Source organism: Lithobates pipiens, unplaced genomic scaffold (assembly GCF_037356315.1).
Source record: "Lithobates pipiens isolate NorthernLeopardFrog02 unplaced genomic scaffold, aLitPip1_a1.2 Scaffold_35, whole genome shotgun sequence".
Classification (NCBI taxonomy): Eukaryota; Metazoa; Chordata; class Amphibia; order Anura; family Ranidae; genus Lithobates; species Lithobates pipiens.
Window position 1 is genome coordinate 3500060 of NW_027507811.1, and position 25653 is coordinate 3525712.

A 25653-nucleotide genomic window follows, 5' to 3' on the forward strand; every position below is an offset into this window, starting at 1 on the left:
CGTCTAAAAGTTGATAGTCGGGACAGATTGGGGTAGAGCATTCCAGAGGATGGGAGAGGCTCGGGAGAAAGTCCTGGAGGCGAGCGTGGGAGGAGGTGATGAGGGAGCTAGAGAGCAGAAGGTCTTGGGAGGAATGAAGAGAACGATCAGGTTGGCATTTTGAGACTAGGTTAGAGTTGTAGCCGGGGGGGGACGTGTTGTGGATGGCTTTGTAAGTTATGGTTGGTTTCTTGAGTTTAATTTGTTGGGTGAGCGGCAGCCAATAGAGGGATTGGCAAAGAGGAGTAGCAGACGCCGAGCGGTTTGTAAGGTGGATGAGCCTGGCAGTAGTTGAGTCGCTTAGCCTAGTTTTTTGGCGGCAATTCTTCCATGAAGTCCACTTCTGGCCAGACTTCTCCATACATTAGATGGGTGTACCTGGGTCCCACTGGTTTCCTTCAGTTTTCTCCAGACAAGTAGATGGGGGTACCTGGGTCCCACTGGTTTTCTCCAGACTTTTCCCATCAGTAGATAGGTGTATCTTGGTCCCGCTGGTTTCTCTTGGACTTCTCTGGACAGTAGATGGGGGTACCTGGACCTACTGGTTTCCTTCCGAACCTCTCCAGACAGAAGATGGGTGTACCTGGGTCCCACTGGTTTCCTCCAGACAGAAGATGGGTGTACCTGGGTCCCACTGCTTTCCTCCAGACAGAAGATGGGTGTACCTGGGTCCCACTGGTTTCCTCCAAACAGAAGATGGGTGCACCTGGGTTCCACTGGTTTCCTCCAGACTTCTCCAGACAGAAGATGGTGGTACCTGGGTGCCCCTGGTTTCCTCCAGACTTCTCCGGATAGTAGATGGGAGGTAACTGGGTTCCACTTGTTTTCACCAGTTCTGTGCTGATGGCACTGCTGGACATCTTCCAATGTGGAAGGGAAGTAAGCATGATGTGTTTTTCATCTTCTGGCCGACCACTGCATCTATGTGCCTCAACATTGCCCGACCACTGCATCTACGCTCCTCAACTCAATGTGACTTCACCTTATTAGCAAAGTTTGGCTGTTCCTCACCCAGTTTTAAGCCTCCTACTCAGCTGTTTCTGTTTTGACTGTGTTAATGTGTGTTATCTGTGTTAATGACTGTGTTTCATGAAGGATAGTTAGTAGTCCAGGATTACACCTAGGCTGGATTATTGGGGTGGTTGTCCTGCCACAGAATACATCTGAGGCCAATCACACACCTCACTAATGGTACGGCATGATGGAGATGTATCTGCCTGTATTCCTCAGCATTGAGGACACCATTGATCCTGACCAAATCTCCAAATTCATTTGCAGCAATTCAGCCCCAAACTTGCAAAGAACCTCCTCCATGCTTCACAGTTGGCTGCAGACACTCATTATATTACCCCTCTCCAGCCCTTCCCCCAACAAACTCCCTCTTGCTACAGCCAAATATTTCACATTGTGACTCCTCAGTCCAGAGCGCCTGCTGCCATTTTCTTGCCCCCCATTTCCTGTGTTTTTCTACATCGTTGAGTCACTTAGCCTTGTTCCCGTGTTGGAGGCTTTTTTTGGCGGCAATTCTTCCACGAAGACCACTTCTGGCCAAACTTCTCCAGACAGTAGATGGGGGTACCTGAGTCCTATTGGTTTCCTTCAGACTTTTCCAGATAGTAGATGGATGTACCTCAGCCCCACTGTTTTCCCCTGGACTTCTCTGGACAGTAGATGGGGGTACCTGGGTCTACTGGTTTCCTCTAGACTTCTCCGGATAGTAGATAGGGGCACCTGGGTCCCACTGGTTTCCTTCAGACTTATCGGACAGTAGATAGGTGTACCTGGGTCCCACTGGTTTCCTTCAGACTTATCGGACAGTAGATAGGTGTACCTGGGTCCCACTGGTTTCCTTCAGACTTATCGGACAGTAGATAGGTGTACCTGGGTCCCACTGGTTTCCTTCAGACTTATCGGACAGTAGATAGGTGTACCTGGGTCCCACTGGTTTACTTCAGACTTTTCCAGAGAGTAGATGGGGGTACCTGGGTCCCACTGGTTTCCTTCAGACTTTTCCAGAGAGTAGATGGGGGGTACCTGGGTCCAAATGGTTTTCTCCAGACTTCCCCTGAACAGTAGATGGCATTACCTGGGTCCCACTGGTTTCCTTCAGACTTATCGGACAGTAGATAGGTGTACATGGGTCCCACTGGTTTCCTTCAGACTTATCGGACAGTAGATAGGTGTACATGGGTCCCACTGGTTTCCTTCAGACTTATCGGACAGTAGATAGGTGTACATGGGTCCCACTGGTTTCCTTCAGACTTTTCCAGAGAGTAGATGGGGGGGTACCTGGGTCCAAATGGTTTTCTCTAGACTTCCCCTGGACAGTAGATGGCAGTACCTGGTTCCCACTGGTTTCCTTCAGAATTATCGGACAGTAGATAGGTGTACCTGGGTCCCACTGGTTTCCTCCAGACTTCTCCCGACAGTAGATGGGTATACCTCGGTCCCACTAGTTTCCCCTGGACTTCTCTGGACAGTAAATGGGGGTACCTGGGACTACTGGTTTCCTCCAGACTTATTTGGACAGTAGATTGGAGGAAACCAGTGGGACCCAGGTACACCTATCTACAGTCCGGATAAGTCTGGAGGAAACCAGTAGGCCCAGGTACCCCCATCTACTGTCCAGAGAAGTCCAGGGGAAACCAGTGGGACCGAGGTACACTCATGTACTGTCGGGAGAAGTCTGGAAGAAACCAGTGGGACACAGGTACCCCCATCTACTGTCTGGAAATGTCTGAAGGAAACCGGTAGGACCCAGGTACCCCCATCTATTGTACGGAGAAGTCTGGAGGAAACCAGTGGGACCCAGGTACACCTGACTTCCACTGGACAGTAGATGGAGGTACCTGGGTCCCACTGGTTTCCTCCAGACTGCTCCGGACAGTAGATAGGTGTACCTGGGCCCCACTGGTTTTCTCCAGACCTTCCCTGGACAGTAGATGGGGGGTATCTGGGTCCCACTTGTTTTCACCAGTTCTGTGCTGATGGCACTGCTGGACATCTTCCGATGTGAAAGGGAAGTAAGCACGATGTGTTTTTCATCTTCTGGCCGACCACTGCATCTATGTGCCTCAACATTGCCTGACCACTGCATCTACGCTCCTTAACCTTACCCGACCACTGTGTCTACACTCCTCAATGATGCCCCTTTTTTTGTGCTTTTTCAAAAGAGCTTGAGCGGCACATCTTGAAACCCCAGTCTGCTTTGAAATTTTTGCCTGGGGAGACTTTATTAGTGCAATATAACTACCTTTGTGTCTTGTTGCTGTGCTGTCTTGCCATGGTATATGACCTGTGACCTCACCTTATTAGCAGAGTTTGGCTGTTCCTCACCCAGTTTTAAGCCTCCTTCTCAGCTGTTTCAGTTAATGACTGTGTTTCATCCTGGTAGTATCACCCTTCAAAGAGATGGGAATTCGTCAAGTTCTGGTTTAGTGCATTAGAGATATGCTTATAGATAGAAATTAACATTTTATGTGATAAAACACAAACAAAAAAGTACAGAAAAAGATATTACACCAGAAAAGAGACAATAATACAACAGCAAACAGATAAAGGATAAAAAAAAATACATTGTAAAGTCCTGGGTTTCTCAGGTTCCGGCAGTGTTCGAAAGAACATAAAATCAAACCAAAATTTCACAGTCATTGGCCCTCAAGAACAATGCCACTTGGTAGATGTTCTTTGTCTTGTTGGTAAAAAAAGAGCTGTGAAGCTGCTTGTGAGTGCCCCCTAGTGACCGGAGGTTGCTAGGAGCTTGCTAGGGACCTTACCCAGAGGGAGGGACAACTAAAAAATTTTTTATGTTATCTAAGCATAGATCTGGCTTTATTTTGCATGTTGGCGGGGGGGGGGGGGGGGGGGTGTAACTCAAGGCCCCTTTCTTCTAATGCTACATCACAAATTTAAATTGACAGGAGTCACACATTTCACATGAACATTTGGAAGGCCTTGATAAACTCGTGGTTCTGGGTCTGGGGAAGATGGCAATGAGTGATAGAGGGGGAGGGGACACTCGTCCTATAATCCCCTCATCACTGTCACTCCTATAAGACCGTTCTCGTTGTTTCCTCCCTCTCTGACTAAGGTCCATGAATAAAGAAATGATCTGGTAGGAGATCAGAGGACCCATTTACTAGTTACCTTGAGGGGGGAATTGTAAGATCCTCAGAGACAAAGCTGCCTGATGTGGGCGGAGTCCTGGTTTAGGGGAACCAATCAGCTGATGTCTAGTAATAATCTTTGTATTTCTATTTTAGTAGATGGACGGGAGATGAGGAAAACCTCAGAGGATTGTCTCACTTTGTCTCCAGACTGTAAAGTAGAAGATGAGGACATCACACAGTATAGTCCAGGAGAAAACCCGACTACCTCAAATGTCCATCCGGCACCACACAGTGTAGATGGACCATCGCATTCCTCTTATCCTGAGGAACCTCAGACTGTGCGGGACGGTGCCGAACCATCGTATTCCTCTTATCCCGAGGAACCTCAGACTGTGCGGGACGGTGCCGGACCATCGTATTCCTCTTATCCTGAGGAACCTCAGACTGTGCGGGACGGTGCCGGACCATCGTATTCCTCTTATCCTGAGGAACCTCAGACTGTGCGGGACGGTGCCGGACCATCGTATTCCTCTTATCCTGAGGAACCTCAGACTGTGCGGGACGGTGCCGGACCATTGTATTCCTCTTATCCCGAGGAACCTCAGACTGTGCGGGATGGTGCCGGACCATCGCATTCCTCTTATCCTGAGGAACCTCAGACTGTGCGGGACGGTGCCGGACCATCGTATTCCTCTTATCCCGAGGAACCTCAGACTGTGCGGGACGGTGCCGGACCATCGTATTCCTCTTATCCTGAGGAACCTCAGACTGTGCGGGACGGTGCCGGACCATTGTATTCCTCTTATCCCGAGGAACCTCAGACTGTGCGGGACGGTGCCGGACCATCGTATTCCTCTTATCCTGAGGAACCTCAGACTGTGCGGGACGGTGCCGGACCATCGTATTCCTCTTATCCTGAGGAACCTCAGACTGTGCGGGACGGTGCCGGACCATCGTATTCCTCTTATCCTGAGGAACCTCAGACTGTGCGGGACGGTGCCGGACCATCGTATTCCTCTTATCCCGAGGAACCTCAGACTGTGCGGGACAGTGCCGGACCATCGTATTCCTCTTATCCCGAGGAACCTCAGACTGTGCGGGACAGTGCCGGACCATCGTATTCCTCTTATCCTGAGGAACCTCAGACTGTGCGGGACGGTGCCGGACCATCGTATTCCTCTTATCCCGAGGAACCTCAGACTGTGAGGGACGGTGCCGTCCTTCCAACAGATGAGAGCTTTTCCTGTCCTGAGTGCGGGAAGTGTTTTTCAGAGAAGTCTCGTCTTTATAGACATCAGATTTTGCACTTGGATAGGAAGACCTATTCCTGTCCCGAGTGTGAGAAAACTTTTCTTCATAACTCCTCCCTATTCAAACATCGGAGATCTCACACGGGTGAGAAGCCGTATTCCTGTTCTGAGTGCGAGAAAACTTTTTCACACAAGGCCAATTTCGACAGACATCAGAAATCTCACACAGGTGAGAAGCCCAATTCCTGCCCTGTGTGCAAGAAAAGTTTTTTACAGAAGTATGATCTTTACAGACACCAGAGAACTCATACAGGGGAGAAGCCATATATCTGTTCTGAGTGCGGAAAATGTTTCTCCAGGACGTCCGGTCTTTACAAGCATCAGAGATGGCACACGGGAGAGAAACCATATTCCTGCCTTGAGTGCGGGAAATCTTTTTCAGACAAGTCTCATCTTTATAGCCATCAGAGATCTCACACGGGAGTGAAGCCACTTTCCTGTCTCGAGTGCGGTAAATGTTTCTCAGAGAAGTCCCATCTTCATAGCCATCAGAGATCTCACACGGGGGAGAAGCCGCATTCCTGTCCAGAGTGCGGGAAATGTTTTTCAGAGAAGTCCAATCTTCACAGACATCAGAGATTGCACACAGGGGAGAAGCCGTATTCCTGTCCTGAATGCGGGAAATGTTTTTCAGATAAGTCCAGTGTTTACAAACATCAGAGATTGCACACGGGGAAGAAGCCACTTTCCAGTCCTGAGTGAGGGAAATGTTCCTCACTGAAGTCCTCTTTTCCTGTACATCAGGGGGTCCCACACAACCCTGGAGGTGTATTAGTGAGTGCGGGAAATGTCTTGTATATGAATGTTGCTGGACATGTGGGGAAGAAGCACCCCCTGATATACACCTCAGATATACTCCATGGCTGATCTTCATCATGGAAGAAACAGTTGATAAGGAGATCAGAGATCACCAAAGACATGGATGAAGTGTTGTACCATGTCGGCCATTGATAGCAGGAGAAAAATAAAAATGGAGTCATTACCTCTCTTGTGGTGGAAGCTTTTGTAAACATTTAGGGGTTTATTTAAAAAAAATATTTTGAACGAATATCACAATCATTCGCCCAGCCGTGACAAATTCTTACTGTTTTTTTTTACTTAATACACATTTCTTATGATCATCCTTTCCATCTAGTGGCCATAATGTGACATTTTTCCTGATGGAGTAGATTCGGAAAACTACTTCCATTATGGCCATTAGGTGGAGCTGATGAACTTCAACATATAAAATAATAACTCCATTTTTTTTTTCTTTTAGAAAAACAAAAACAATCCCCTCTGGTTCATAAATGGTTCATAAATGTAGATTACAGGGATTTTAACAAACTTTGTAGTAGATTCCTAACTTTTGTTGTTCTGTAGAAATAAATGTTTGTTTACTATGTCCAATGGGGGGGATCTCTATCAATGTTCTAATGAGAAAAGCTGTAAGGTCTGCATCCCATTGCTTAATGGTAGAAGGACCCGCTTATATCAGTCGTCAGTGCAGTGGCCCCTTACATTGGTGACCAATGGGAGAAGGACCACCTTATATCAGTGATCAGTGTAGTGGTCCCTTACATTGGTGACCAACAGAGATGGGCCAATCACTCCCCCGGTTTGGTTTGCACCAGAACTTTCAAACATCGCAAAAGCACAGAGCCGAACAACGAACCCCATTAACGTCAATGAAGCCGGACTGGAAAAATCAAACGTGTCCACTTTGAATTCTTATAAAGGGCATACAAAGGGTATGGGTGTCTAGGTACTGCCTTGGGAGACATGTACGTATCAATGCAAAAAAAGTTTTAAAAAATTGAATTAAATGAGCAGTGATTTAATGATGCTTAAAGTGAAACAATAAAAATGAAAAATGTATTTAAATATAGTGCCTGGGAGTCCCCTTAGTCTGCCTGTAAAGTGGCGCATCTGCACCATGTATAGAACCTGCTGCAGTAAAAATTTAATTTTCCCTTCAAGTTTTCTTTATTTTGTAAACAACAGTTTGGGAAGCCAGTCTGTATGATGAGGCCACCGTGTAATGCACTGGGAACAAGATTGGAGATTTTCAGGATAAGTTCTAGTGTCTGTTTCACAGACTTTGGATATAAGTAACAGGTGCGGAAAAATTAGGCTTTGGGTGTTGGTGGTGCCTGCACACCGTAACCCTATAGAGGTACTGTTGATAAACGCAAGAATTGGCCTTGCTGTAAAAAATTGCAATGATATGCACCTGTTAAACAGGTGCAGAAAAAGTGGTCCTTGGGTGTAAATTGTGCCCATGAAACCTATACCAGAAAAATTCCTCCAGATGAAATCAACACCCACAAATCTGGGCAGCCTAGACAGTCTTGCAGAGATTCCACATCCCAAAAAACACTTAATCAACATCAGGGGCTTGACAGCTGCTGCTAATCCAAGAATGATTTTTCTTGATAAATGTCAGCCGGTCAACGGAGTCTGTGGACAATCACTCTTTTATCTGTCACAAAACCTCCAGCAGCACCGAATGCCCTTTCGGAAAGCACACTGAATGCAGGTCAGCTCAGCAGCTCATTTGCGTACTGGACAAGTTCTTGCCAGTGATCTATTTTCATGACATAGTAACTCAGTGGATCGTCAACTGGAAATCTCTCCATGTCTGTTTTGACCTCTAGACAATGTCCCACCATATGATGCAGACGCTGCCTTTGGGATGTGGAAGCTGACAGCTCCAGGCGCTGAGGACTAAACAATTTTTGAAAGGCATCACTGAGGCGGCCCGCTCTCCACCGGTCCTCCTTTGACCAACAGAAGCCTCAAAACTAGCCTTCCCATGAGACTGTAACCTAGCAGAGTCTGGAAAGGAGTTACATAAATTCCTCTTTAAGGTGTCCTCAAGATATTTCATCCTCTGCTCCCTCAGTGGAGACGGGATGATTGCTGAGACTTTCCCCTGGTAATGGTGGTCAAGAAGGGTTGCCAACCAATAATGATCCTTCGCTTTGTTGCCACAAATTCTCAGGTCCTTTCGCAGGCTTTGAAGAATAAGGGAGCCCATGCACAGTAAGTTTGCGGAGACACAAAAAAGCAGAGTCCTCATGGTCACTGAGGATTACAGTATCTGGAACTGCCTCCTCCCAGCCACATACTACTCCCAAGGGTTCTGGTGACGGCAAACCATCTGTTAAGGTTTAACGTATGTCTTCCTTTGCTTCAATGCCTCCAAAACTGCTGAGGCATGGCAATAATGGTGTCTGCATAAAAGCAGGCATTGAGAGGAAAGGAAGTGATCCTCCTCCTCCTGCTGCTCTGCCTCGAGTGCCCTGTCCATAATGCCATTCAGAGTCTGCTTCAGCAGGAACACAGCAGAGATTGTGTCACTGATGAATGCATTGTCGTGGCTCACCATCCTTGTGGCCTCCTCCACTAGTGACAGTGCAGTGCATGCATCCTTTATCAGCAGCCATTGGCGTGGGTAAAAATAAAAAGCCAAGCCAGCCTGAGCCTGTCGTTAAGTCATACACACACAGGGTACTCGTTGACTTGCTGGACCATGAGTCAGCAGTAACATGGACCTTGCAGCCTACTGCCTTGCCCAACTATGCAAAAACATTGCCTTCCACGTGATGGTACAGAGCTGGAATGACCTTACGTGAAAAGAAATAGCAACCTGCCATTGTGGTACAGCACATTCTGCAAATTCACGGAAGGAACAGAATCCACCAGATGGAAAGGCAGGAGTTGTAAAGCTAGCAATTGGGACAAGCTGGAATTTAGACGTTTGGGCATGTGGGTGGCAGTGAGTTTTTTTTTTTTTTTGCTGCAGCAGCTGGGGCAGAGAAATTTGGTAGCTATACTCTACATACAGCTGGTGGTGTGCTGGTGGCAGACGTGTTGCAAGGACCTGTGACACCCTTTGCTATACCATCATTCCTGTCAGTGGAGAGTGCTGAGAGGCCATGAGATGTAGCAGGGGTAGACCTGAAAGATGAGGAGGGGAAAAATTGCACCCCTTTTGTGTGGCTTTCAGGTGCTCTTGCCAATGTGCTTAGTGGTGGGAGGTTAAATGCCTTGTCAAGCATGTGCTACCCAAAGGGCTGGTGTTTTTGCCGCGCTTCATCTGCTTAAGGCAAAGTTTGCAAATTGCAACAGTGCGATCGGCTGCACATGTACTAAAAAAGGCCCAGACATCTGAGCTGTGGGAAGTGGGCCGGGAGATAACAGCTCCACAATCTGGTGGGTACTCTCTACTCTTCCATGATGGCTGCCTCTGGAGGACATGCTGTCTCGTTGGGGTTGTGCCTCACTCTCACTTTCCTCCTCTGCTCTATCTGGCACCCAAGACATGTCAGTGACCTCATCATCATCATCATCCCCTCCATCCTCATAATTACTGGAGACAACTTGGAAATACGCTGCAGCTGGGGGAACATGACTGCCAATTTGTGTACCAGTGTTCTCCCCTCTTTTTAGGCTCATGTTCCTACCTTCCTCCACCTCAGAACCAACATCAGAATCAAGTAATGTCTATGCACCGAGGAGAAAGTGGCTGATGCTTTGTTCAAATAACTCCTCCATGCATGATGTTGGGGCTATGGCAGGAGAAGCTGTGGACAAGGAGGCAGAATAAGCCACTCTGGCAGCTGCTGTGGACTGCTCACTAGTCTCTGCTTGGGTGACGGAGGAGGAGGAGGATGAGGAAGGTTTAGCCAGTCCACCACCTTATCTGCATGCTGTGGCTGGATAGCACAGGCAACATCACTAAACAGAGGAAACAATGCCCTGCCTGAGGATGGGCCACATCCACATTTGCCTGTGGACACCTACACTGCTGCCCCCCTCACATTGCCATGGAAACGTCTGCCTCCTAGACATGATGGAGAAGGCTTTTTACCAAAAATTAATAGAGATGGGGAAATGTTAAATTTGATGCACTTTAATCAATGGAAAGTGGTGTTTGGTGCAGTTTAACTTGAGTACTGTGCGTCTCGCAGTGTATTGTGGGTCGTTCGACGGGCCGCACAAACGGTCGAACGTCCTTGCAATTTGCGTGTTTGCTGAATGGACGAAGCGCCGATGTTCAGGCCGAACATATGCTCGGCCCGAACCGTTCGCCCAACAATAGTGATTAATGAGAGAAGGACATTCTTACATTGTCATCAGTGGGAAGACTACCCCCCTTACAGATCATTGATGTCAGTTGTTACTGAGAGACAGAAATTGTTCATTGCTCAAGGAACCCCTAGAGACCTTTGGAGGAACCCTGGCTGAGAAAGGCTGGACTAGGCAGTAATATATTTCTCTCCCCCTTGGTGGAAGTGGAGATGACCCCCATCTATAAGGATATACAGTACATACACACACAGCACAAGGCCGTGTTCACACTACGAGACGTTTCTCGGGGGCTGCAGTTCCTCTGAGCTCCACAAGGTGGTGATCTCCCTTCTACCATAGAGACAGGAAGTGATGTCAGGTATAAAAATGAAGCTCCTGGTGAGAAGTGAGTTGGGAGGAAGTAGAGAGAAGACGTTGCTGGAAGTGGCAGCAGAGGAGGTAATAAGATCTTATTTTCTATTTACACCCAGTAACCCCCCCCCCCCCCCCCGTCATGTCCGTCCTCTTCCTCCATAGTCACTGTGATGTCTTTTATCTCCAGCAGATGATGATACACACATATATAGTGTGGGAACCTAGATTAACCCCTTCAGGGGCAGAACATTCCCCCACTTATGGGGCTGGAACATTCTCTTCATATTGGAGATGTGTCACCTCACCTTAGCCGTGACTTGTAACGAGGGATGAGATTTGCACACATTTCATCCAAATTTGGCTTCACACCAAACCCAGAAAAAGTTTTCAGTTCCACCCAATCAGTTGTGGCCGCCTAATTCCCATCCCTACATCTGTGAGCGACAGGAATGTTCATAACATCATTGACCTAAAATTATAACCAAATTCTTTTTTCCTTCTTCTCTCCTCAATTGTCCCTGATTTTTATCTGATGTAAAGACCTCTACATGTGCAACACCCCACTGGGGGCAGTCCAACTATTAACCCCTTATATCCCCATCCTAATATTATACAACCAATACAGTCCAGATAATTCTCCACTATCCATCTACAGAGAAACCCTCATAGATCACATGACCACACCAATGAGGATGGAGGAGGACCGGAGTCACATGACTGAGGAGATACTAAACCTCACCCTGGAGATCATCTACCTGCTGACCGGAGAGGTGAGGAGGATTCTGGGAGGTCACATGACATCACTCTTATCTCTATTAATAAAACACAGACCTGACCGGAGAGGTGAGGAGGATTCTGGGAGGTCACATGACATCACTCTTATCTCTATTAATAAAACACAGACCTGACCGGAGAGGTGAGGAGGATTCTGGGAGGTCACATGACATCACTCTTATCTCTATTAATAAAACACAGACCTGACCGGAGAGGTGAGGAGGATTCTGGGAGGTCACATGACATCACTCTTATCTCTATTAATAATACACAGACCTGACCGGAGAGGTGAGGAGGATTCTGGGATTCTAACATGATATTCCTATTGGTTCTCCAATACAGAGATTTCCTCTGGTGAAGTCCGGTGATCACATGACCATCACAGTGCCTCCATGTGACTCCCTAAAACCTGAGAGACACAACATGGAGAAGATTCTAGAAGTCACCAAGAAGATGATGGAGCTGCTGACAGGAGAGGTGAGGAGGATTCTGGGACATTATCCAGTAACAGACAAGGGATGTGTCTGGATGGTGACTGTATCATTGTGTGTGTCAGGTTCCTATAAGGTGTCAGGATGTCGCTGTCTATTTCTCCATGGAGGAGTGGGAGTATTTAGAAGGACACAAGGATCTCTACAAGGACGTCATGATGGCCAATCAGCCGCCCCTCACATCACCGGGTAAGAGGAGACTTTATTGTAAAGGAGAGAGCAGTACGGAGGGCAGAGTCCTGGTTTAGGGGAACCAATCAGCTGATGTCTAGTAATAATCTTTGTATTTCTATTTTAGTAGATGGACGGGAGATGAGGAAAACCTCAGAGGATTGTCTCACTTTGTCTCCAGACTGTAAAGTAGAAGATGAGGACATCACACAGTATAGTCCAGGAGAAAACCCGACTACCTCAAATGTCCATCCGGCACCACACAGTGTAGATGGACCATCGTATTCCTCTTACCCCGAGGAACCTCAGACTGTGCGGGACGGTGCCGGACCATCGTATTCCTCTTATCCCGAGGAACCTCAGACTGTGCGGGACGGTGCCGGACCATCGTATTCCTCTTATCCCGAGGAACCTCAGACTGTGCGGGACGGTGCCGGACCATCGTATTCCTCTTATCCTGAGGAACCTCAGACTGTGCGGGACGGTGCCGGACCATCGTATTCCTCTTATCCTGAGGAACCTCAGACTGTGCGGGACGGTGCCGGACCATCGTATTCCTCTTATCCCGAGGAACCTCAGACTGTGCAGGACGGTGCCGGACCATCGTATTCCTCTTACCCCGAGGAACCTCAGACTGTGCGGGATGGTGCCGGACCATCGTATTCCTCTTATCCTGAGGAACCTCAGACTGTGCGGGACGGTGCCGGACCATCGTATTATTCTTATCCTGAGGAACCTCAGACTGTGCGGGACGGTGCCGGACCATCGTATTCCTCTTATCCTGAGGAACCTCAGACTGTGAGGGACGGTGCCGGACCATCGTATTCCTCTTATCCTGAGGAACCTCAGACTGTGAGGGACGGTGCCGGACCATCGTATTCCTCTTATCCTGAGGAACCTCAGACTGTGAGGGACGGTGCCGGACCATCGTATTCCTCTTATCCCGAGGAACCTCAGACTGTGAGGGACGGTGCCGGACCATCGTATTCCTCTTATCCTGAGGAACCTCAGACTGTGCGGGATGGTGCCGGACCATCGTATTCCTCTTATCCTGAGGAACCTCAGACTGTGAGGGACGGTGCCGTCCTTCCAACAGATAAGAGGTTTCCCTGTACTGAGTGCGGGAAGTTTTTTCGCTTTAAATCTGGAGTTGAAGAGCCTAAAAGATCTCACAAAGATGAGAAGCCATTTTCCAGTCCTGTGTGCAGGAAATGCTTTTCAAAGAAGTCTCGATTTTACAGGCATCCGATTTTGCTTTCTAATAAGAAGACCTATTCCTGTCCGGAGTGCAAGAAAAGTTTTCTGTATAAAGCTTCCCTGTTCAAACATCAGAAGTCTCACCAGGGTGAGAAGCCAAATTGTTGTTCTGAGTGCGGGAGATGTTTTTCCCAGAAGTGCGATCTTTACAGACATCAAAGAACTCATACCGGTGAGAAGCCGTATCCCTGTCTTGAGTGCGGAAGATCCTTTTCAAGGACGTCCAATCTTTATGCGCATCAAAAGCTGCACACGGGGGAGAAGCCGCATGCCTGTTCTGAGTGCGGGAAGCGTTTTAAAAAGAAATCAGAACTCGTGACCCATCTGAGATCCCACACGGGGGAAAGGCCCTATTCCTGTCCCGAGTGCGGGAAATGTTTCATAGAAAAGTCCACTCTTAACAAACATCTGAGTTCGCACACGGGGGAGAAGCCGCATTCCTGTTCTGAGTGCGGGAAATGTTTTTCGCTGAAGTACAATCTTTACAGACATCAGAGATCTCACACGGGGAGAGAGTGAAGAAATACTCAAGTTCTGTCTTCCTGTACATCAGGGGTCCCAGTAGACCTGTGGTGGCGATCCTCGGCACCCCAGAGGGTTTGGAACTACATTTCCCATGATGCTCAACTACACTGCAGAGTGCAAGAAGCATCATGGGAAATGTAGTTCCAAAACATCTGTGGCGCCGAGGTTCGCCATCACTGCCCTAGACCATTCACACAAATGTTTTTGTTCTTTTCGGAGATTCGGATGTATTTGAATCGCCAAACGTTTTCCAACAAAATCCAAATTTTTGGAACGATTCTCATTCGGATCGATGGAAAAATAATCGGCTGATCCGCATTCCGTGCGTGAAGAACAGCTGGTTGTTAAGCAGCGGGCTGGGAAGCCGGGGGCCACCACGTCCTTAACAACCGACGACCCAACAGCTGTCGGCGGGTTTCCCCTCGTTTGGGGACAATGGACTCTTCCCCACAACCCTGGCCATGTGGTTGTGGGCGGGGGGAAGGGGGGCTTATCGGAATCTAGAAGCCCCCCCCTTTAACAAGGGGACCCCCCCCAGATCCTGGCTCCCCATGTGAATGAGTATGGGGTGCGTAGTATCTGTACTCATTCAGCAGAAAGTGCTCAAAGGGTTAATTAAAACACAACGATTGTTTTTTTTGAGAAGCCCTTTATTTAATAAAACACAAAAACTCCGACCTGAGCGAAAAGGGAAAAAAAAAATGGCCACCCGCCGAACATGAATCTTCCCGACCAGGGACACAGCCGTCTGACGGGTAATAATAGGGGCGGAGGTGGCGTAACCGGGTGACCCCGACCCCATGTCTACCTTTCATTGGACAAGTGTTATTCTCAAATGACAAAAAAAATAGGGGCAGGGTTAACCGGTGACGTAACCGGGTGACCCCACCCACATCTCTACATCTAATTGGGCGAGTGATGTAACCGGGTGACCCCCACCCCCATGTCTACCTCTCATTGGGTGAGTGTCATTCTCGAAGGACAGATAAAAATGGGGGGCAGGGTTACCCGATGACTTAACTGGGTGACCCCGCCCCCGTGTCTACCTCTCATTGGGCGAGTGTCATTCTCAAATGACAGATATAAAAATGGGGGCAGGGTTAACCGGTGACGTAACTGGATGACCCCACCCCGTGTCTACCTCTCATTGGGCGAGTGTCATTCTCGTATGACAGATAAAAAATGGGGGGCAGGGTTACCCGATGACTTAACTGGGTGACCCCGCCCCCGTGTCTACCTCTCATTGGGCGAGTGTCATTCTCAAATGACAGATCTAAAAATGGGGGCAGGGTTAACCGGTGACGTAACCGGGCGACCCCGCCCCCGTGTCTACCTCTCATTGGGCGAGTGTCATTCTCGAATGACAGATAAAAATGGGGGCAGGGTTATCCGGTGAGGTAACCGGGTGACCCCACCCACATCTTTACCTCTCATTGGGCGAGTGTCATTCTCGTATGAAAGATAAAAATGGGGGCAGGGTTAGCCGGTGATGTAACCGGGTGACCCCGCCCCCGTGTCTACCTCTCATTGGGTGAGTGTCATTCTCAAATGACAGATAAAAATGGGGACAGGGTTACCAGGTGACGTAACCGGATGACCCCGCCCCCATGTCTACCTCTCATTGGGCGAGTGTCATTCTCATATAACAGATAAAAATGGGGGAAGGGTTATCCGGTGATGTAATCACCACCCTATATTTACCTGTGTGCGTCCCTGGACGGTGGTCCCGCCCCATAATATCACTTGTGGTCAGTCGTTTAAGTCACTGGGTAACCCCCACCCTTATATTTACCTATCTTTTTTTTCTGTGCCCCTAGATGGGTGGGTTGATGTTTTTTGCAGGTTTTTTTTTCCCGTTTTGGGTTGGCATTTTTTTTTTAGAACTTGAATTATATACCCCATACTCATTCACATAGGGGGAGACGGGATCTGGAAACTCCCTTGTAAAAGGGAGCCTCCAGATTCTGATAAGTCACCTTCCCGCACCCCCCACAACCACCGGGCCAGGGTTGTGGAGAAGAGGCTGTTTTCCCCATCAACATGGGCACATGGTGCTTTGGGGTGCTTCCCCCAAAGCACCCCCCATGTTGAGGGCACGTGGCCTGGTATGGTTCAGGAAGGGGGGGGGGGGGGGGCGCTTGCTTGTCCACCCTTTCCTGACCTGCCGCGTACTCGGATAAGGGAGTGGTATGGATTTTATAGGGAATTTCTTTTTAAAAATTTTGGCATGGGGTTCCCCTTAAAGTCCATACCAGACCTGAATGGGGGGGGGGGATCCCCTACGCTGTTTTTGTTTTTGTAAATTTGTGCATCCTTTTGTTTTACCTTTTCAGCTGTCAGTGGGAGGAAGATCGCTGACAGCTGATAAGTCATCGGTTGCTAGGGATGTGACGGCCGGCTTCCTGCCCTGCTCCTTAACGACCAGCTATTCTTCACGCAGAATTCGGATCGTGGAGGTGTATTAGTGAGTGCGGGAAATGTCTTGTATATGAATGTTGCTGGACATGTGAGGAAGAAGCACCCCCTGATATACACCTCAGATATACTCCATGGCTGATCTTCCTGATGGAAGAAACCGTTGATAAGGAGATCAGAGATCACCAAAGACATGGATGAAGTGTTGTACCGTGTTGGTCATTGATAGCAGAAGAAAAATAAAAATGTGGAGTCATTACCTCTCATTGGCTGAGTACATTTTGTGGTGTAAACTCTTGCAAGAGGCCTGTTTTCGCAAGCCGTCTTCCAGGACGAAACACGTTAACCCCACCACTTAAAAGGCGGCCCTCTAGGCCTTTTAAAATAAAAATTGAGTCATTACCCTCTCATTGGCTGAGTACGTTTTGTACATTTTGTGGTATAAACTCTTTCAAGTGGTCTGTTTTTACTTAAAGAGAAGGGCCGGTTGGCAGTGACGTCGGCGGGCCTTGGAGGGTGCTGGTGCAGCGGTATCCGCTCTCCGGTGTGAGGGGAAGAAAGTAAATGGGGGGACAGTGAGTGAACCAGCGGACATGCCCAGCCCCGGGTGACCGAGCAGCGCCGAGCTTCCCCCTTCCCAACCTCGCAGTCCAGTCATGTCGGCCGCCAGCGGCTACAGCGACCTGCGGGAGAAGCTGCAGTCCCGCGAGGTGAGGAAGAAGAAGCAGCCGGCCTCGGACACGGAGGAAGAGGAGGCAGAGCTGGAAGAAGAAGAAGAAGCGGTGGAGGAGGCGCGGAAGGTGCGGAGCGGGGTCCGCCAGGTGCGGCTCTTCTCCCCGGAGGAGTGAGCCGGTATCGAGGCCAAGATAGACGAGGTGGTGGCCCGGGCCGAGAAGGGGCTGTACCGGGATCACACGGTGGACCGGGCGCTGCTCCGCAACAAGTACTTCTTCGGGGAAGGATACACGTACGGGGCCCAGCTACAGAGGAGAGGCCCCGGGCAGGAGCGGCTCTACCCCAAGGGTGAAGTGGATGATATCCCGGACTGGGTACACGAGCTGGTCATCCCGTCGCCTGGTGGAGCACCGCCTCATCCCCGACGGCTTTGTAAACAGCACTGTTATCAACGACTATCAGCCCGGCGGTTGTATAGTCTCTCACGTGGACCCTATCAACATCTTCGAGCGACCCATCGTCTCCGTGTCCTTCAGCGACTCAGCCTTGTGCTTCGGCTGCAAGTTTCAGTTCAAGCCCATCCGTGTTTCTGAGCATGCGCTCTTGCCTGTGCGAAGGGGTAGCGTCGCCTTGCGGCTTCACTGCCCTTTTCCTACTGCGCATGCTTTGTGAATTGGGCGCGCTGTGTTCTGGGACACACAGTTCCCAGAACACAGCGCGACCCATTACCCAGAAGACGCCGCACGGAGGAGTGAAGACCAGAAGATCTCCGCGGAGGAGGAAGAGGCAGATTAGGATGATGTGCCTAGCAACTGGCATTTTTTTTCTGATTTTTTTCTAATTTTTAATGTAATTTTTTTTTTTCTCAGGGTGGCCCTCCACTTTAAGTCACCTTCCGGGACGAAACACGTTAACCCCACCACTTAAAGGCGGTCTTCTAGGCCTTTTAAAATAAAAATGGAGTTATTGGCCATTGATAGCAGGATAAAAATAAAAATTGAGCTATTACTTCTCATTGGCTGAATACATTTTGTGGTGTAAACTCTAGCAAAGAGGTCTGTTTTTACTCAAGTCGTCTTCCAGGACGAAACACGTAAACCCCACCACTTAAAAGGCGGTCTTCTAGGCCTTTTAAAATAAAAATGGAGTTATTGGCCATTGATAGCAGGAGAAAAAATAAAAATGGAGTCATTACCTTCTCATTGACTGAGTACATTTTGTGGTATAAACTCTTGCAAGAGATCTGTTTTTACTCAAGTCGTCTTCCAGGACGAAACACGTTAACCCCACCACTTAAAGGCGGTCTTCTAGGCGTTTTAAAATAAAAATTGAGTTATTGGCCATTGATAGCAGGAGAAAAATAAAGATGGATCATTACCTTCTCATTGGCTGAGTACATTTCGTGGTATAAACTCTTGCAAGAGGTCTGTTTTTACTCAAGTCGTTTTCCGGGACGAAACACGTTAACCCCACCACTTAAAAGGCGGTCTTCTAGGCCTTTTAAAATAAAAATGGAGTTATTGGCCATTGATAGCAGGAGAAAAATAAAAATGCAGTTATTAATTCTCATTGGCTGAAAACATTTTGTGGTGTAAACTCTAGTAAAGAGGTCTGTTTTTACTCAAGTCGTCTTCCAGGACGAAACACGTTAACTCCACCACTTAAAAGGCGGTCCTCTAGGCATTTTAAAATAAAAATTTAGTCATTACCTTCTCATTGGCTGAATACATTTTGTACAATTTTGTTGTATAAACTCTTGCAGGTGGTCTGTTTTTACTTAAGTCGCCTTCCAGGACGAAACACGTTAACCCCACCACTTAAAGGTGGTCTTCTAGGCCTTTTAAAATAAGAATTGAATAATTGGCCAGTGATAGCAGGAGAAAAATAAAAATTGAGTTATTACCTCTCATTGGCTGAATACATTTTTCTACTGTAAACTCTTGCAAAGAGGGCTGTTTTCTCAAGTCGTCTTCCAGGACGAAACACGTTAACCCCGCCACTTAAAAGGTGCTCTTTTAAAATAAAAATGGAGTTATTACCTTACATTTTGTGGTGGAAGATTTCACAAACATTTAGGGGTTAATTTATAAAAAATAAGTTGGATGAATGTCACAATCATGCGCCCAGCAGTGACAAATACTTACTGTTTTTTTGCTTAGCCTCCCTGGGCGGCATTCCCAAGTGTGGCTCGGGGGTTAAATTTCAGTTCATGCTGAATCCTGGTACAGCGTACTTACCTTGTCACCAGGATCCTGCAATGTCGTCGTCCCCGCTGCGTCCTCCACCCGATGCTCTGTGTTCTGGGCTCCGGTCCCTGCGAGCATCGCAACGCGTGGGGGGCGGAGCCCGGCGGCAAAATGGAAAAAGTACAAAAAAAAATAACATACAGTACACTGTAATCTTACAGATTACATTACTGCATGTAATCATTTCACCTCCCTTTTGTCCCTCGTGCTTTGACCAGTGCCCTGCCTGCACTTTTATATTATATATACTGTTCAGGAATTACAGGCCTACCATATAAAATGCAGAATTTCTATGCAAAACAATTGTACCGCTTTCAGGTTCAAAAATCTGACATAATCATCCCGCCAGGAAGGTTAATACACTGATTTCCTATGATCATCACTTCCATCTAGTGGCCATAATGTGACATTTTTCCTCGTTATGTCCATAAGATAGAGCTGAAGAGCTTCAATGTATTAAAGAGTAACTCCACTTTTTTTGAGTAAAAAAAAACAAACATTAAATCTCCCTTATATCAGTGGTCAGTGTAGTGGTCCCTTACATTGGTGACCAATAGGAGAAGGACCCCCTTATATCAATGGTCGGTGTAGCGGTCCCTTACATTGGTGACCAATGGGAGAAGGACCCCTTTTATCAGTGGTCGGTGTGGTGGTCCCTTACATTGGTGACCAATAGAAGAAGGACCCCCTTATATCAGTGGTCGGTGTGGTGGTCCCTTACATTGGTGACCAATAGAAGAATGACCCCCTTATATCAGTGGTCGGTGTGGTGGTCCCTTACATTGGTGACCAATAGGAGAAGGACCCCCTTATATCAGTGGTCAGTGTAGCGGTCCCTTACATTGGTGACCAATAGGAGAAGGACCCCCTTATATCAGTGGTCAGTGTAGTGGTCCCTTACATTGGTGACCAATGGGAGAAGGACTCCCTTATATCAGTGGTCGGTGTGGTGGTCCCTTACATTGGAAAAATAAAACAAATTCCCCCACCAACGGGATTTTTAGGCAGCAATAAACAATAAGCGTAGCATACTATATAAAAAAGATTATTTTATTGTATGGTAAAAACATGAGCTTCACCCAGGTATTAAAAATAAAAAATATATAGATAGAACCAAGCTTGTATATACAAAAATTACAATGACATCAATGGGCATACACTAAGCAGACCTAACTATAAATATACTGTATAAAATTAGTAACAGCAAAAATAATTTTTTTTTTTTATAGTTCTAACGCGTTTCAACCACTAGGGTCTTCTTCAGAGATAGTCTGTTGATAGAGAGACAAGATACAACTTAATAAATCTATCGAATAGTATTAGTATTAAACATATTCTAAATTTGTTAGTGTAGTTACCCAGTATAGTATTGCCGAGAGGTTCATATAAATTATAGTGCTTAATGGTGGAGTTTACCCAGGTTCATGCTTAGACGTCCCTCACAAATTAAAGAAGGTGTATGGTCCATACATCTCGCCACAGAATCCAGCAGTGGGGTGAGGGTCGGAAGCCCAGAGGCGCGGCTCACGAGCGGTCACACGACAAAAACCCTATGCCCCACAAAGGTTGTAGGAAGTAGGTGCAAACGTAGGCAGCCTGCCTGTATGGTAAGCCACGCCTGTGATGGAAATCCCAACATAATCGGAATTAGACATATATATATTTATAATTGTTTTTTATATTCTATATTTTATATATAGGCCCACATGTGTGGTATGAAGATATCATGTATATGATTTGTGTGCATATAAAGGGAATATCCCCAGATATCTGTATTCACATCTAAAAAAAAGAAAAAAAAAAAAAAAAAAAAGGGGGGGGGGAGGGGAGGGGAAGGGGGGGAAAGAAAAACAAAACTCAAAAACCAAACACACACTAAAAAGGAGGAACAGAACAACAAACGTAACTCTAATCAAAAGAAGACAAGCGTGAAATGACATGTGGTAGAAATAGTGTGTGTGATGACAACCCGATATTGGGTGACTAGAGTGAGTGAGTGAGTGAATAGTGTACAGGGGAAGTGAGTAGTGAGGTGAGAGGTGTGGGTGTTGGTGTAATGAAAAGAATTTAAGGGATAACATATTAGGAAATCAGGGTGACAATGGGAAGAGTGCATTGGGGTGCTGGTGACGGATAAAAATAAAAATAAAAATAAAATTGCATGGAATGCTAATGTTGGACTAGTGAGAGGTGACAAAAAAAAAAAATGATTACAATAACTATTCAGATGTGGTAAACCATGTTTATACTGAGGGTAATAACAGTTACCTGGATAGCTAGGCTGGACAAAAGATTCCCAAAGTGGAAAAGGAGAGACAGTAGCTGGGAAACTATCCCGGGAAGAGTGCCAGATACGGTCAATGACTCCTAGTCCATAGGGGCACCCCCATCTAAAAATGAATAGAGTGATAAAGCGAGCTAGCTGTTAAAAAAGCTAGTTTGAGAAAATTATTTAAATAAAATGGGGGCATGTCAGCCAGGCTAGCAAATAGTCAAACTTACCAACCAGGGATTCAGAGATACGAGAGTCCTTGTTTGTGTACAGGAACTGACGTTTACTGCCAAGTGTACTGTGTTATATAGTGCCCCGGGATTGCATCACAGGCAATGGCCGCCCACCCATTGGCTGGTACTGCCTATTATTGCTTGGCCGCCTAAACAGGTCGACCACGTGTGACCGCCCCGGCGTCCCGGAAGGTCGTAAAGCGACCCCGAAACGACGTCACTTCCGACGCAAATGCACGACGCGATTGCGTCACGTCCGTCCGTACGGAGGGTCAGACGAACGTGAGGCACGTCCGGAAGTGTTCAGGGACGCCGCCGACAAGGAAATACGTGTCTCCAATGGCTGGGCGGGACCAGCCCGCACCAGTCATGTAGGGAGACATCTGTGGAGAGAGCCCTGCATGTGCACAGACAGGGGTCCCTCCTGCCCTTGTCGGGGAGTCACGCAAAAGAGGCAAACAACCCCCCACACACCACCTCCTCCACATAAAAGCGGAAGGGCATTGGAGGCAATGTGCAGAGGGACCGTAAATGTGGGGGACAAGCATAGACCCGGATCAGGTCGATGTGGGGATATGCCGCTACTGTCCAATACCTCCCCTAACCCCCAGAGCAGGGATGGGATAAGGGTGTGTGGGTAAAAGACGGGAGGGGAGAAGAAAAAAAAAAAAAAAAAAAAGGAGAAAAAGGGGGGGGGGGGGGGGGGGAAGGGACAGGCGACCGATCCCAACACACCATTAGCTAAAAAAGCCATTTGCTTAACCAAAGAGAAGAATAAAATAAAATCTTTTTCAGATTATTACATATACACATATAGCATGCATGTCCCGACGTGCAAACGCACGTCTTTATTCAAGGACAGACAAAGTAAATATATAGCTAAGTGAATATATAAAAACAGCAAAAATGAAGTGATAACATAATTATACAATCAATCACAGAAGAATATGGTGTTCTGTTGCGAACACTGTACCATGGTACCCTGTTTAGTTGTAATCATAGTAATTAGAGACTATCAACAATTTATAGGAGGGGCATGGTCAGGGGATGTTCCTAGACACTTACTAAAGAGTTAGAGAAGAGAAAAAGAGGGAGCATAAAGGAGAACGGGCTCACAGGGTAAGGGGGCAGGTACACCCGGTCTCTACTGTGTCCTCCCTGAGGAGAACCCCTTTAGGAAGGGAGCAAAAGAGACCGATTCGTTCAGGCCTGGGAAAGAGGTGGCGTCCAATTTATGTATCCACCTCTGTTCCCGTTGTAGTAAGGTCTTATTCCAGTCGCCCCCCCGAACAGGTATGTGTATACGGTCTAGGGCAGTGAATGTAAACTTAGGCATTCTATAGTTGTGTATTTGCACGACATGACGTCCAATCGGCAGGTAATAGTTGCCTATTTCCATGCTGTACACATGTTTAGACATTCGGCGATGGAATTCCTGTTTTGTTTTGCCCACATAGTACGCCCCACACTCGCATTCCAAGAAGTAAACCACACCTCGTGTCTGACAATTTACGAAGTGTGTGGGTCGAAAGTTGGCACCGTTTGGTAGACAGAAGGTTTTATCACGTCTAATGTATTTACAACACGAGCAGTGATTGCAAGGGAAGGAGCCAAGAATTGAGCAGTGTTTGGACCTTTTGTTCTCATTCCTATATTCGCTCTGCACCAGTTTATCGTATAGTGAAGAGGCCCTTTTGAAAGAGATAGAGGGGCGTACTGGTACCAGACAGCCGATCTTAGGATCGTCTTTTAAGATCGACCAGTGTTTTTGGATAATATCCAAAATGATATTGTGTTGTTTGCTGAAGCGCATAATGATCCTCAGTGGATCCACTGTAGGGTCACTGCGTTCCTTTTTAGAGAACAAGAGGTCCCTGCGTGGTAACACTGCAACTTTGTTGTAGGCCCTGCGAAGGCAAGAACGACTATATCCTCGTGCAAGGAATCTAGTCTGAAGTTTCTGTGCCTCTTCTTTAAAGAGACTGTCATTAGAACAGTTTCTACGGAGGCGGAGATATTGACCGTAGGGTATAGAGCGTTTTAAGGCCATAGGGTGAAAGCTATCTGCATGCAATACCGTGTTGCCCGCAGTGCTTTTTCGGTATAGAGAGGTGAAAATTGAGTTATCTGGGGTGCGTCCTATAGTGACATCTAAGAACGTAATGCTCTGAGTGTCATATGTCACAGTAAACTTGAGATTATATGTGTTTATATTCATGCAGGACATGAATTCCAACAGGGCAGCCTCCGATCCCTCCCAGATGGCAAGGACGTCATCGATATACCGCCGCCACATAGCAATGTGGCGCGTGTATTCGAGGAGGTCCCCGTCATCCAGGAGGGACTTCTCCCACTCCCCCAGGTACAGGTTGGCGTAGGCCGGGGCACAACAAGTGCCCATGGCCACGCCCTGCACCTGGAGGTAGTGGGAGTCATTGAATAGGAAGAAGTTGTGATGTAGGATGTAATCAAGTCCGTCCACTATGAATTCGTTAACTTCAAATTTATATCTCCCACTTAGTTGAAGTAGATTTTGTATAGCCTTGATCCCCTTCTCGTGTGGGATCGAGCTATACAGTGCCTCCACATCAATTGCCACTAAGATGGAATTAGCAGTTAAGGTATGGTTCTCAATGGTTTGTAGTAGATGCGTTGTATCCTTCACATATGAGGGCATACTCAAAACAAATGGCTGTAGAAATGAATCAATGACTTTGCTAAGATTTTCAGTTATTCCCCCTTTCCCTGAAACGATCGGCCGGCCAGGAGGTCTTGTTTGGCATTTATGAATCTTTGGTAAACTATAGAAGGTGGCGGCCTTAGGATATTTAATTCCAATAAAGGCATGTTGGTCCTTTGTGATGCCACCCTGAGCCAGGGCTGCATCTATTAGCTTGTAAAATTTATTGTAAAAAGTCTGTATTAATGTACTCGGGATAGTCCTATACCATTCTTTGTTGTCTAGAATCTCTTGGCACATGCGTACATAGTTTGAGTTGTCCATAAGGACAACATTACCCCCCTTGTCGGAGGGTTTTATTGTGATGTTGACATTGTTTGTCAGCATATGAAGAGCTTTTATTTCTTCTGCATTTAAGTTGTTAGGGTGAGATTTCCTAGATGGCAATTTACGGATATCCCTCGATACTTGTTTAACAAATGTGTCAATATTTGAGTTTAGACTTAAAGGTGGAAATTTACCTGAGGGTTTTTTGACCATCGACCCAGGGGTGTTGGGGGGTTCATTCGTTGTATCCAATAGCATATCCAGATCTATCTGGTCTATGAGGTCCAGAGTATTGTTTTCTTCGTATAGAAGTGTCAAATCTCTCAGGGCCTTAAATTCTCTCATACTGAGTTTGGGGTAATCAATGGCATTGATATCAGTGGCATTCCTAGTGTGCAGGCTCTTTAGCAAAAGCCTGCGTGCAAAAAGTTGTATATCTGTGATGGTCCCAAAGGGATCAAAGTTTTCTTGTGGGCAAAATGTTAAACCACGCGCCAGAACCGCAGTTTCCACTGGTGATAGCGCGTAGGACGAAAGGTTGATCACACTGAAGGATTCGCTTGGATCCGTGTAACAAATGCGTCCAAGTTTCCTACTCCCTTGTTTAGTCGGGGTGAGGGAAATCCCCGCTTCGGGTTTAAAGAGTTCTGACCAGTTTCCAAATCGGATACATGGTTTTCCCTATTCTTGCCACTGCTT

The 25653-nt window shown here is 47.2% G+C and overlaps 2 protein-coding genes and 1 pseudogene across 2 annotated transcripts in view; all 3 read left to right on the forward strand.

The window, feature by feature from the left end:
* The window catches only part of LOC143955451 (uncharacterized), a 30123-nt gene extending 23677 nt beyond the window's left edge, over positions 1-6446 (forward strand). The window contains exon 2 of the mRNA XM_077465495.1: positions 4208-6446. Within this exon, the coding sequence (XP_077321621.1) occupies positions 4208-6160 (1953 nt within the window). The 3' untranslated portion in view covers positions 6161-6446. The remainder of the gene's footprint in view (positions 1-4207) is intronic.
* A 147-nt stretch (positions 6447-6593) lies between these two features.
* LOC143955721 (uncharacterized) lies at positions 6594-18912 on the forward strand. The gene is made up of 3 exons (XM_077465837.1): positions 6594-10972; positions 11544-11658; positions 12005-18912. Exon 3 carries the CDS (start codon positions 12418-12420, stop codon positions 14098-14100), a length of 1683 nt encoding a protein of 560 aa, XP_077321963.1. The 5' UTR covers positions 6594-10972; positions 11544-11658; positions 12005-12417; the 3' UTR covers positions 14101-18912.
* On the forward strand, positions 17178-18912 carry LOC143955902 (RNA demethylase ALKBH5 pseudogene; annotated as a pseudogene).
* Positions 18913-25653: the final 6741 nt, after the last annotated feature.

What these genes read in the sequence shown, in the direction of transcription:
- LOC143955721 (XM_077465837.1), top strand. Translation starts at nt 12,418, where the DNA reads ATGTCTAGTAATAATCTTTGTATTTCTATTTTAGTAGATGGACGGGAG.